General features: G+C 43.1%; 1 protein-coding gene and 1 long non-coding RNA gene across 2 annotated transcripts in view; one reads left to right on the forward strand and one right to left on the reverse strand.

The window, feature by feature from the left end:
- Positions 1-13,483, reverse strand: part of mast4 (microtubule associated serine/threonine kinase family member 4) — a gene marked incomplete at its 5' end in the record, with an annotated part of 71,345 nt that overhangs the window by 5,883 nt on the left and 51,979 nt on the right. The window contains 16 exon segments of the mRNA XM_079289667.1: positions 10-194; positions 409-545; positions 955-1,077; positions 1,337-1,563; positions 2,001-2,201; positions 2,607-2,821; positions 3,027-3,148; positions 3,758-3,867; positions 4,413-4,535; positions 4,985-5,086; positions 6,907-7,072; positions 7,160-7,292; positions 7,392-7,530; positions 7,646-7,854; positions 8,073-8,164; positions 8,292-8,353. Of these exon segments, the coding sequence (XP_079145793.1) occupies positions 10-194; positions 409-545; positions 955-1,077; positions 1,337-1,563; positions 2,001-2,201; positions 2,607-2,821; positions 3,027-3,148; positions 3,758-3,867; positions 4,413-4,535; positions 4,985-5,086; positions 6,907-7,072; positions 7,160-7,292; positions 7,392-7,530; positions 7,646-7,854; positions 8,073-8,164; positions 8,292-8,353 (2,346 nt within the window).
- On the forward strand, positions 11,203-13,209 carry LOC306792492. The gene is made up of 3 exons (XR_013772819.1): positions 11,203-11,343; positions 11,876-11,969; positions 12,899-13,209. It is a non-coding gene; the product is annotated as an uncharacterized lncRNA (long non-coding RNA).

Genomic DNA, 13,483 nt, shown 5'->3' on the forward strand with positions numbered 1-13,483 from the left:
AATCTCCACCTGACTGGGTGAACTCTGGTGTGGGGCGGAAGGTGGCAGTAGGGGAACGAGGGGAGAGACTGTGGGTGGGGGAGCCGGGGAGACTCTCACCAGATGACAGCGAGTGGTTGAGGGAGGAGAAACTGCGGCTGGTGTGCAGGAGAGGAGACGGCTGCATGGCGAAGCGTCTGAACAGGGAGCGGCGCCTGGAACAAAGCAAAGGGAGACAAAGACAAATATTTGTTTTATTGTTTTGGGCAGTTTGAAAAAATGTACATACAAATAATAAAACAAAAACATGCAAAACACAAAAAAATATCGAACTGGTCACTTTCTTAACAAGGTGTTCATCCAATACGTATAGTTAGGACATTCACATCGACACTGATTGAAATGTAGGTTTCACTGGACGATTGGTACCTTTCGGGTGTCTTCTCCTTCTTGGGCTTCTTGGCACACCTCACCATCTTGCTCCGGTAGCTGTTCCTTCTGGCCGGACCAGTTTTTATCGAAGTGTTTTCGAACGGGGTTGTGGAGATGACCACTTTGCTGCCACTCTGAAAAGGCAAAGAGACGAGACTTTAGAATGTTTCGGGGTTAGATCAGTGTTGACGTTGTGTTTGGTGTACTCTCAGATTTTAACATTAATACTGTTCCTGTAAGTAGAGGATGTTTACAGAAGAAAATAACAGGATTATAGTAGTATAGTACAGTAATAAACTCAATCCAGCCACAGTGAAAACATTACTGCAGTCATATGAAATGGAAACCTCTACAATCATTTAATAAGCTGTTGTTTTTTATTATTATTTGTAATTGGTCCTACAGCCAATTTAACATTTATGAAATTAGAAAACTACATTTTTATTTCAAAATCAAGAAAAGCATCGTTATTAATCTGATTTGAAGATTATTTTCAAAAAAAAGTGACATCTGCAGTTTAAAGAAAGATATATTGTCAGTTACCTTGAGCAGGAGCTCCACCACTTCAGTGTGGACAAGACCGTGGACCGCTTCTCCGTTCACATGAGTAATGAGGTCTCCGGCTTTGAGTCCTGCTTTATGTGCAGCTCCACCGTCTTCTACATTCTGATTGACAGACGCAGAAGAGACATTTGATATCATCTATTTTGCCTTTTCAGGAAGTTTAACAGAAGTTCAGCTTTTGAATTCACGCTAACGTCGCATGTTTACTGTCATAAAATCCTGAACCAGACCACAATCCCTCCGGAAGCGACCCGCAGGCTTTGAGGCCGGTCCAAATGAACCGAACTAAATGTTGCTCAAACATGTCGAGTGTGAAAGCACCCCCACAGTCTCCTGCAGGCCGATACAGCCCCTCCCTTACCCAGACCATATGGTAGACGGTGTAGACGTCGCCGTCGCAAGCGTACACCCGGATCGCCCTCAGCGTGAAGCCGAACTTCTTCCCCGAGCTGTGGATGACGACGGGCTGCCGCGGGTTGGCGTTACAGAGGGAGGAGTCTCGGCTGGGAGAGGAGTCTCTCGAGGACGGGTCTGAGGAGAGGGAGTACGGAGACAGGGGGCTGGCCAGCGGAGACACCCCGAACATATCTGGAAAGAAACGAGAGCAGATTCTTCCATTTCATCAATCAGACGTCGGCCCCTCGAGTCAGCAGTGAGGTGTTCCTATAAAGCTCACGAGCCCGGCTCACTCGGCTCCCGCTGCGGGTGAAACTAATGCGATTTCCACTCTCCCGGCAGCGAAGACCTCTTGCTCCTGCCCTGCCTGCTTACTCTCATTAGCGGCTTGTGCTCGGCTACTTGCCCGCAGCCACTCTGATTAAATTGAACTCACGGCAGGTGTCACGCTGGGCCAATTTCACACAGATCTATACAGCGAGGCTTTCATCTCTTTCACGTTATTTGGACTAAAGGTGTGCTGCTCTTATTGCAATTCTTGGCACGCTGTTGCTCTGATATACTTCTAGAAACTGGTTGAGATGATATTTTTGTGTCGGCGCGTTGCACGTCTGCGTTCTTCGTCTTACCGCCGGGGATCATGAGGGAGAGGGCACCGGTTGAGACGGACTTTGGGACTTTAGCCACAGCTCCGGTCTTCTCTGCAGCGCTCTCGGGCCGCAGAGAGTTGGTGTGAGCGCCCTGGTCTGCGGCGGTATGGCCGGTGCCGTCGGGGCTCTCCACCTCTTCGCCTCTGGGTGTCAACTGGTCCAGATGTTCTGAGAAACTTCCTGATTATTAGAAAAGACGAGCATGGAGTGAGACACACAACTACGCGGCGCAAATGCTGACATTGTCAAATCATCCCGGTCATTTTTATTTGACTTTTTGAATGCATTTATTATGGATATAATTATTCTATTCTTAAAACAGAGAGGTATCAATCTTCTCATCTATCTTTCCCCAAAATGTCAAACTGTTCCTTTAACCAGGGCTGTCAAACCAGTAGCTTGGCTTAAAATGTGTAAAAATGCAACAAAGACAAACCTGCAAGTTATGAATATTATCATCTACACTATTCCACCAGAAAAAGCTTGGATCCCGTAGTTTCCTTTCAGGGACTTTACAACAAAGATGATCAAGCACATTTATTATAAAGTTGGGCACAATGAAACTGGAGACGGGTCATTTCCCACCAGAGAGCGTGGCTCCACTGTGCGTGCTGCCCGGAGTTGTGGCGTCCGGCTCGCCCTGCAGGAGCTCCCCAGTGGAGAAGGAGGTCTTGCTGGGGTCACCGAGGCCGGAGGTCTCGTCTCCTTCACCGTCTGCCGAGATGGCAAACTTTGGCAACAAGTTGGGGCGCTGGCCCGGATTCATTCCGTCCGTGTCCGTCGAGCGGGACAGCGAGGGCCTGGTGGAAGACGAGACGAGATTCTCATGAGACGAACAGATCCTCACTCCTCACAGGGATGATTGGAGTAGACCTCAACCGGTATAGATTTGTTTTTGTTACCATGATCTTCTCATCTTGTGTTTAATATGATTCAAGCCCTGAAGTGCATATTGGATCTCGGCTACATACTGCATGGTGTTTATGTTACAGGTTTAATGCATACATTTCAGCAAAGTCTGGCGTCCAGCTGAGGGAGTCAACAGTCAGCGGGCTCTCGCTCTTCTTGCCCTCGCTCTCGCCCTTCTCCTCCAGGAGCCCGCGGGACAGATCCAGGCTGCTGTAAACCTGACAACCACAGAGACGCAACGGTTCACTTTAGTGCACGCAGGCTGTGGAGGCAAGATGACGACACGCGCCGTCGCGCTCTGAATAAACTACACAGATTGATGAATAAATGCAGAGTATTCTGTACAGACAATAAGGAATGCTCAATACATCAGGGTTTCACAGTCAAACGCTGTGCTGTTAATGGGAGTTAATGCAGACTTCATCGTGTCTTACGAGCATGGAGCTTCAGTGCTGCTCAACACTTCCTCTGAGACGCTGCTCTTTGAGACAATGCGATGCTTTGATGTGAGCGGGGAGCATACTGCAATGCAGCACAACAATCGCTCCCAGCTGCTTTCACTGCGTTGTGTGTATTTGTGTTCCACATTAACAAAATACAGAAGAAGCAGAAAATATATGCAAAGCCGACATCTAGCTTTTAATACTGCAGGCGTAAAGGGACAGCGGGGTGTGCTTTCCAGACACACATTTCCATATGAAATACCGCTTCGCTTCCCGTGAGAAGAGGAGCAGGACGGACGAGGGCAGCAACTCATTTACATTACCAACACCTTCAGGCGCTAACGATGAGGTATTTTTGTGTCAGTGGGAGATTAAAGGACGCACCTTGGAGAATCTGTGAGAACAAGAGGAGAACTGCCGCAGCTCCACATTGAAGTCTTCATCGTTTGTGTCCTCTTCCTCTGTCTCCAGGTGATGGTACCTCTCAGAGCGAGCTGGGGATGATGGGAGATTCACTCAGTTATTAAAAGTGCCACAAGGTGATTTAAGTAGATGAAAATGGATCCTAATCAGTTTTCACTCCTTTTATTCATTTACAGCCTTGTATTGTTTTTTTTAATATGTGGGTTTGTCGTGTGATTTGTACTAAAATGTGTCTGTGTTTGGATGTTTTTTTTGCCGAAATGCTCTTTGGGAGTCGTAGTTAACATTTACTTTAATCTTTATAATCAAAGAACCAGATGTTTTCTAGCCCAGTTATTGTTTTGCGCTGCTGATTCATGTTTGACGGAGATCCAAGCCGTCGAAATGCTCCGTGTTACATTGTGTAAGACAAAAAACAATAAATGGGACTTTCACTTTCAGAACAAAGTCGCCCAAAATATCGAATAGAAAACACCAAAAGATTATGAGGCGAGATCCTAAGTTGTCAGGAGCGAATCTTTTCTATGTTTTATAAGCAAATCTATGGACACACGTAAAAAATAAGACATTGTGAACCTTTTTTGAGCAACAGCGATGCTTTGGGTAGATAACTCACTGTCGAAGTAGCTGGTGTCGTCTTCAGACTCCAGCTGAGGAATGAACTCGGCCTTCTGCCTCAGCAGGCTGTTCCAGTCCAGGTTGTGGAAGAACTGATGCTGCTTCACTTCGGCAGCTCCTCCTGCGGATGGAATAAATGCAAATTTAAAAAAACCAGCGTCAATACATTTCCTCAGAACAAATGTGAAAATTATTTGTGTAGAAAACGCTGACAACGAAATGGCTCAGTGAGACCCAGGAGGCGAAGAAACGCGTACGCTATGCATTTTTTCCCTGGTGGCTGCAGGCCAAACCGATATAACCATGAATTATGCAGGACAATGTCCTGGCCTTACTGCTTGATCATGCATGGACCTAGATTCATGGACCAGCAAAGGAAATAATTGCGATTGATCAAAGGTAAGAGGTGAAGAGGTCACAGGATAAACTGCCTTTCTTCCCCCGGCGACTTGGAATTATGAGCGCTGCTGAGGTGGCACTCGGGGTCACGTGATGATTTATGTTGGCCTGCTGAGCCTGTCCGGTCCTGACCGAGTTACCGGCCTTTTTGTCGCTCTTTGCCGTCTGTACCTGTGCCGATCCTCTCCAGAGGGTTCTGTCGGAGGAGCAAGGCGATGAGCTCTTGAGAATCAGGAGGCGGGGCATCTTCTCCCTCAGGCCAGTTGATCTCGTCTGGAAACAAACGATGCAAACGATCAGTATTTCAGACATGATGTTAAAACATTAAATATCCAGAAGGCTGTATTAGTAACTTGTGCAGAAGGTAACTTTGGGACACCTACAGGTATTTCTCGCTACCTGTAGAGCCGACTGTGTGCGTCTTGTTTTGCATTATCGCTGCTACTAGCCGCCATTTCTCACTAGAATTGTATTTGTCGCGTTAGGGAGCTCGAGCCGACAGATGTAATGAGTCTTCTACCGCCATGCTTCATGTGCATGTTTTATTGTTTGTCAACGGGAGACCTGTTCATAACAACAATAACATTAGCATTACAAGAATGAAGGAATGTGAGATTTTGTATTTTTTTTTATTCAATTGATTTAATGCCGTTACCTAATTGTCACCCCACTAAGGCCGACATTTACCAAGTGCTCTTTTTAAAATGGCTTCACCAGCGAATTCAGACAAAACAGAGTTCGTTCTGAGGCGTAAGCGTTACGTCGAATGAGACCATTTAAATGTGCTCCGGCTTTGAGTGAAAAGCCTCGTGGATAAGCACTGAAAAGGGAGAGCAAAGCCCGTCTGTGCCGTGCTGATTGTCTGCTCTGTGCACCATTTGTCCCCATTTTAATCAAATCTGGGATGGGAGCTATGAATATGTATGTGCGGCCTGAGGCCACGGTGGCACGCATTCAGTGTGTTCAGGCCCCTTTAATTAACAGTCGCTCTCGGAGGCTCGGTACGATTTGATTGAGAGCATAGCAAATCGGTCATGGCATGCCATTTATTTCCACGCCAAAGATAGAGGCTGTTCAACAACAACTCCAACAATTCATCCGAGCCACAACGCTGACAGGATAAAAGCCGTCGTTTGTATTTTTAAGAGTAGGATTTATCCCTGTGCGGCTGTCACCATGAGACTACAGGAAGAGGTCAAAGTAACATCATCAGAATTATTAAAACTTCACTTGTGGTCTAAAGTCAAGCTGAATCCGCCTCATGCCATCTGCTTTCCTACGGGCCCTCGGGGGAAATCTCCGTCTCCAATAAACTGAGAAATATGCACACGGACTAATTCCACGTGGTGACTATGTAAATGTGTAATTCATATCTGAATGAGTATTTGGGAATTCCTCCTCATTGTGCTCAACAGAATCTAAAAGCCAGATGCTGTGAAACCTGCGGAAAATGCGTCTCGTCAAATTATAGATTTGATAAACTGACCTCAGTTTATTTTCATCTTTAAATCCAAACATCAGAGGCAGTTAATGTTTCCTCTTGATTAACCGATGCCTCAGTGAAATTTCATGCTATGCATTGTAGTTAAAATACGACATGTTTTCATGAGGAGGGAGGATGTAAATATTGAAAGGACACTATTTAAACATTCATCCTTTAACACAACACTGTGGTACGGGTTTCATCTGACACATTTCACTTAATGCAACGTTAATGTGGTCATTTTAACTTTCCCTTAATTCAACGTTATTTAGCTATCGTCTAATTTCTTTTATTTATCATCAAGTATCAATCAAACCTCCTTTATTTAGTTTTTATTTTCAGATTTTATTAATATTTTCTTCATCAGTCTGCCGGTGTTTAAAGATTGTGTTGTTGGTTTTTTTATGATATACTTCTGTGTTGTTAAAACTTAGAAATTCCCCCAAAATGTGTGGTTTATTGTCCTAAATTAAGGATTAGAATGAAGGAAATATTCTGGACAGAGGATCAAACACCAGTAAGGTGTGAGCAGTAGTCTTTATTCGGCAGAAATATTACCAAAACAAAGCCTGTTTTTCACAATCTGAGGAGAAATAGATGCAACACTGACCACTGATGACCTGTCCGAACAGCTCCTCTGGTGTGTCTCCAAAGAACGGCACACAGCCCACGAGGAACTCGTAGAGGATGATGCCCATCGCCCACCAGTCCACCGGCTTCCCGTAGCCTTGTCTCAGGATCACCTCTGGTGCGATGTACTCTGGGGTTCCACACACCTAACGATCAAAACATAATCAATAACCAGAACACCGTGTGGTTCGTGGAACATGTTTGGTCCAAACTGTCGGTTGAACGAGATGCACCTGCTTATCAGAGAACTCCCTGGCATCTTTCTCGATGTGTCCCTCGTACAGGTTGGTGGTCATGTTCATCAGCCCGACTTTGGACAACCCGAAATCTGTCAGCTTGATGTGTCCCATTAACGTGACCAGCAAACTGTGAGGAAGAGGACAAGAGCCGGAGAACGGAAACATTACCATGAATTGGGATCATGAAAAACGACAGTTGGCTGCTATGACGTTCGGGAGGTCTCACTTGTCTGGTTTGAGGTCCCGGTGGACGATGCCATAGTTGTGGAGATACTCCAGAGCCAGCACTGTCTCTGCGAAGTACATCCTGGCCATGTCCACGGGCAGCGGACCCATGTTCTTCAAAAGGGTGGCACAGTCTCCACCTGTCAACACCAATGGAGTGATGTGATCGAGAGAAGCACACAGGAGACATTGTTCAAAGTGCTTTCAAGCTGCAGCACTGCGCACTAAAGAAAACAAAAGAAGCTAGCGGCTGACCTTCCACATACTCCATGACCATGCACAGGTGCCGCCGTGTCTCAAACGAGCAGTACATGGACACCACGAAAGGGTTCTCGGCAAAGGTAAGGATGTCTCTCTCCACAAAGGCCTGCTGTATCTGATTCCTCAAAATCAGGTTCTGCTTGTTGATCTTTTTCATGGCGAACCGCTGCTTCGTTTCCTTGTGACGGACCAGATAAACAGCTCTGTGGAATAAAAACGGTTTACCAGGACATGAACCGATCCATTGAATCATCAAATCTGTTTTAATGTCTATTGTTATTAACGTCTGGAGGAAAATGCGGAGGGAGATAACCTGAAAACAGGAAAAGAAAAGGTCAGTTCGACCTGAAATAGTTGGGGCTGTAACAAACCATCTATCATCGGAGATTAGACACTCAGATATAGATTAAGATGTCCTTACCCATAGGCACCATTGCTGATGAGTTTTGTCATCTCAAAGTCCAATTCACAGGGTTTACGCCGGCACCGCAGGGCCGTGCTGAGGCTCTGAGACTGAGGGCGAGAGGAGACACAAACGCCAGAGCAAATCAAAAAGATAACATCTGTACTTTGCAGATACACCTGCGGTGAAGATGGACGGAGTAGATCAATGCAGGAAAAACAATCCCCGAGCGCTCACAGAGTCGTCCGTTTCTGGTGTTTCTGCAATGCCGCTGTCACAGCTGGTCAGCTGAGCGATTTCTACAGGAAGAAATAAAGAGAAAACAAGCAGTTTATACGTTAAAAAAGGTTGTTGGCGTATCAAAAATCTATAACTTCATGTGAGGCCGACGACGACATTCTGCAGAGCAGTTTTTGAAACAAATGTAACGTAAATGCTGAGAAATCAGGACCCGTTCACGAAACGAACAGCAGCCTTTAGTGACCCATTAGGCTCGAGGTGCTGACTCCGAGATAATCTGAATTGAGAATAAATGGGGCGGAAATCAGTCGTGGCAACACAAACACATGTCTAACACCCATTTTGAAAATCACCACTCCAGAACAAGTGCTCATTATAAACCACCTTGCATCTTTTACATGTTGTTGTCCGTGTGTGTGTGTGTGTGTGTGTGTGTGCAGCCACGCCAAAGTCCATGTGTGTGTTTTTCTCGTCCTTCGAGAGCCCGTAAACACATTTCCACCGCTGTTTAACATCTGTCCTTCGTTGCCAGGTTTGCTGCGGGCACACGAGGCTCTGGGCAAAGCGAACCACGGGAGACTCTCGGGGGAAATGAAGGGAGAGGTTGGCTGATGAGCCAGCCTGTGCGGGTCTGTGGGGAGGCCATTCCTTTCTAATTAGTCATAATGGATGTTGTTTGTAAGTGACTCTGCACTCTAAAAAGCCCAACTTCAAATTTGTTGTACTAACACCTTTTTTAAAGTTGAGTCAACAAATCCCTTTGGAAAAAGTTGAGCTAACTCAAAATGTCAACTTTACTAATAAGGAGTGCAGTCCACTGAAACTTTTAAGTCGAGAAAACTCAGCATAGTGGTTTGGGCATCTGCTGAGGTAACTAAGGCCACTGTGCATGGGTAGATTTTAGTAAATATATACATGTACATATATGTATGTATGTGTGTATATATATATATATATACTATAATTATATATTTTAAATAATAAAATAAAATAAATAAAACATTATTTTCTTTAGCCCCTGTTAAGATACCATTATGTTTAAATACCTTATTTGTTTAGATTTTATTTGATTGACATTTACTTTTTATACCTAAATCTTATATGTGTAAGAATGTTCATGATCTGCTGAATGTCTGTTGACAATGTTCAATAAAGTTCAATCAAGAAAAAAAAAAAAAACCAACCGCCACAAATTCAGGAGAAGAAGAAGAAGCAGCAGCAGTAGCAGCAGAAGAAGAAGAAGAAGAGAGGGAAAAAAACGTCACTGCGCTACACCAGTGCCTTCGGTTAGAGATAACGTTAGCAAGTCCACGCTGGTCCACGTCAGCTCAAGTGTTGCTGCAGCATGCTGTCTACCTTGATCACAAATTAACAAGGTAAGGCTGTGTATGTTCTGGAGTGTGTTTGCTAACGGGCTGGTCAGCGAACATGTTATTTTTTTAATGCAAAAGTTAACATTAAGAAGTTTACAATGTGACGGACCCCACCCTATTTTTCACGTGTTCATAATGTCATGTGTAATTTAACGATAATGACCCGCGGCTTGCGGTTTTGCATGGTCGAGTGAATTTGCACATATTAAAGTTAACGTCTGTACTAGCTAAAGCTACTACGTTGTATGCACGTGCACAATGTTATAGCGCCGTATGCTAACGTTACATTGGTTGGTTTCTGTTAGCTAGCTGACATGTTGCTGCAAAGTGCTTCGCCGTTCGTTAGTGTTGGTGGCGTTGAAACACGAGGGCTTTAGCATGCTAGTTTAAGTTACTCGCGCGCGTGTACCATTGAGGTGCACTCGATACCTTCCAGGTAATGAAGTAGGCATAAAGCAACACGCCGTTCTTTTGTGCACCCAATTTATTTGTGTTACTCGTAAGACTCCTTGACCTATGCTTTTCCTTCCCTGATGATACAAAACAAATATGCATGAATACTCATTTAAAAATACTCAGCAAAAGGGGGGATGAAGGTTCTGTTGCTTTTCGTGGTCACCCCCTTCCTTCCATCACTCATAGTATTGTTTGTCATTATGATAAAACCATTTTAATGACTTGCAAATAGCTCCTTTACACACTTAAGGTAAACATAGTTAGAGGTTAGTGGAATCATCTTTTACATTCTCAGTTCTCAGTGTACATTTAATAAATCATGGCAAACTGCTTTTCTGTTTTAGTAAAAAATGTACCATTACTCCTTGGCAATAAATATTTCCCATCTTTGAGCAACTTTGAAAATAAGGGGATGTGAAGCTGTTAGGTTTGCATGGAGTTTTGACAACTATGCACATTGTTAACATGTTCTTATCTTTCCTTCATAGGATTTGGATGCAAGTTTTTCCACCCCAGTCAAGATGTCCTCTGAAAGCATTACAGACATTACCAGGCGTGACTCTAACCACTCCCGTGCCTGTATACAGCCTGCACCTGAACTTTCAAGACAACTGGTGCGTTAAAATCCCACCTTTCAAGAGTACATAAACAGTCTGGTAAACCTAAAGTGCAGGTCACATTTTGTTGTGAATTGTGTGACTGTAAGGTCCTCTGTGCTCCAGAAAAATGCATAGGCCATCTCAGGGCTCATTTGAAGCAGCATGTGACTGTTGTCCATTCAAAAACTGTGAATTTACAAGTAATGTCCTTCAGTAGTCATGTAAGCCGGTAACAAATCCGGTAAGTACAAATCTTACAGTGTTAATTATTTTAGATAATCTGTAATATCTCCAACAACTCCAACTGATCTACCAGAAGCAGATGATGAATTGCCTGCAGAGTGCAATGATCCACAGGCTACTGTTGGTTGTTCTGAAATAGAAAGCAGCATGTATCTAATGCCTTTGGACAATTGTACAATTGAACATAAACTTGCATCATTGTTTCTTTACATGCAAACTCTTTTGTGCAGCGTTCTACAGAATTACTCGAGTGGACCTGAAGAAGATCTTCCTGTCATCATTGGATGCACACTCATCGCAGCTTATTAAGCTGTACAGATCACGCCGCGGAACATTGGAAAGGACATGAGGATCCTTCTAGACACCTTTGATGAACAGGTAATCAATAAGTAGGAAGTGCATGTGGTATAGCAGGGGTCCTCAATTCGATTTGAACTGGGACCAAAAACTGGGGGACAGACGAGGGGCATTTTCACAATTATTTAGTCCGACACAAGACATAAATTATGAAACTATGCAAACCATAACATTGGAGCAGAGCATTTACCATCAGATCACCCTTTAATATTCCAGTTTGTCTTACAAAATAAATATGAAGACACGTTAATGTTCACAGGTGTATTGTATTGTTTGACTTAATTGACATTTCAAATTGGTGATTTCGGAGATGAAAAGCAAGAGAGCGTTACTGTGTTTTCACCCTTAAGCTGTGTCCAAAAACATGATGCCCATATATACAGTGGTAAAATATAGGTTAATTTAGTTAGTGAATACAGCCAACCTGAAATGCATGCGACAATGCTGGAAGCAGTTTGCCAAATGCCTTTGTCTTCTATAGTTTGCATTGAATTTTTTGAATTTTAATTATTATGAATATATACATTTTTAATCTTCATTTTGTATCTTTCAGACAACTGATGTGCTTGCCCACAGAAACTCTACAGCTCTATGGGGTCTACCGTTCTTTGATGGCGAAGCCGGACGGCTTTCTGAAGAAATATCTGGTAAGACTAATGTGTCAATGTCATTTAGGTTGCACATTGAGCAACAAAACACGAATGCAAACTTTCATCAAACCCTCATTTCTACTTCACTGTTACTTTGTTATTCCACCTAAATAGTTTAATAAGTGTAACTTTACAGTTTTTAACATTTCATTTCATACTGGCAATATTACTGTAGCATCAAGGTTACATGTGAGTGTGGTGCCTGCATCACATGCATTTTGTAACAGCAATTCTCCTTCAAATTTACTGGTAACATTTATAATTCCAAGCCCAAATTAGTCATGGGTTTTGAGACCTCGTATACAGTGCATTCAGAAAGTATTTAGACCTGTTGAAGATTTGTCTGACTTAAAAATGATGCATGTACATATTTGAGTGTTTTTAATTGTAAAGTCATTCTCTGTCAGTGCATTTTCAAAGTCAAAATACCTTTTTGGTTAGCTAATCTTTTTAAGAAAATAAAACTAAAAAAGTCCCTACACAACATTAGCACCCTTTGCTGCTACATGTCTTTAGAGTAAGAATCTGGCAGATTTGGAGTGATTTTGTCCATTGTTTTATGGCAGATTTGCTCCAGTTCCTTCAGGTTTTTGTCACTTATTGAATCGAAGGAAGCCTGTACAGTGAGCAAATGTTTCCCTGTATTCTGCTCTATCTATTTATTTATTTATTTAATGACAAGACACGACATTCAGAGTATGAATATTTAAATATTAAAATACTATAATACAAATGTGTAGGGGGTGAATATGGTATGAAAGTGGTATATTTTTGTTTTTAAAATCTGCAGAAAATTTACCAACCAAAAATGTATTTTGACTTTTCAAATGTATTGTTACAGAATGGGAACGAAAAAAAAGAGAATTTTAAAGAGGGGGTGAATATTTATGAAAGTCTCTCTATGCTTGTTTTTCTTTAAAATACAGACCCGGAGGAATTTTGCGTCAAGGGAGTTGAACTTGGAATATTCAGTTGTTGAAGATGGCGTTGGGGTGGTCCGCTCAAGTCCAACAACAATAAGCATCGCCCTGGTTATTGAGGAACGGATTGTCCTGGAGGATGTATGCGACTTCCCAACCGCATTTGCCCTTTTGTTTGGGCTCATCCAGGCTCTTAACCTGGACTATCCGAAGGACTTACGGTACACATTTTTTAAGTAATTCAAAAGGTGTTCATGAACCTTGGTACCCAGTGCTCTACCCGGGTTCAGGCCTTAAAGAACAGTTTGCTGAAGTAGCCTGCCATATGGTCTTGACTGGATTTTCATGAGGGACTGAAATGTCACCAATTTGACCAAATGCCGATGGTATGAGTTGACCAAATTGGTCAACACCCTTAAGTGTTAGATGTTTAACAAGTTTGTTATTTGTATATACTTTGTATATTACAGCTGAACTATCCACTGCTGGTCCTGCGCTTTAGGTGTATTATAATTTTAGTTTATTGTTGTTACTGCCACATAGCGCCATGCAGACACATATTTGCATTTATTTTTGTTTTGACTGAGTATT

Source organism: Melanostigma gelatinosum, assembly GCF_949748355.1.
Source record: "Melanostigma gelatinosum genome assembly, chromosome: 18".
Lineage (NCBI taxonomy): Eukaryota > Metazoa > Chordata > Actinopteri > Perciformes > Zoarcidae > Melanostigma > Melanostigma gelatinosum.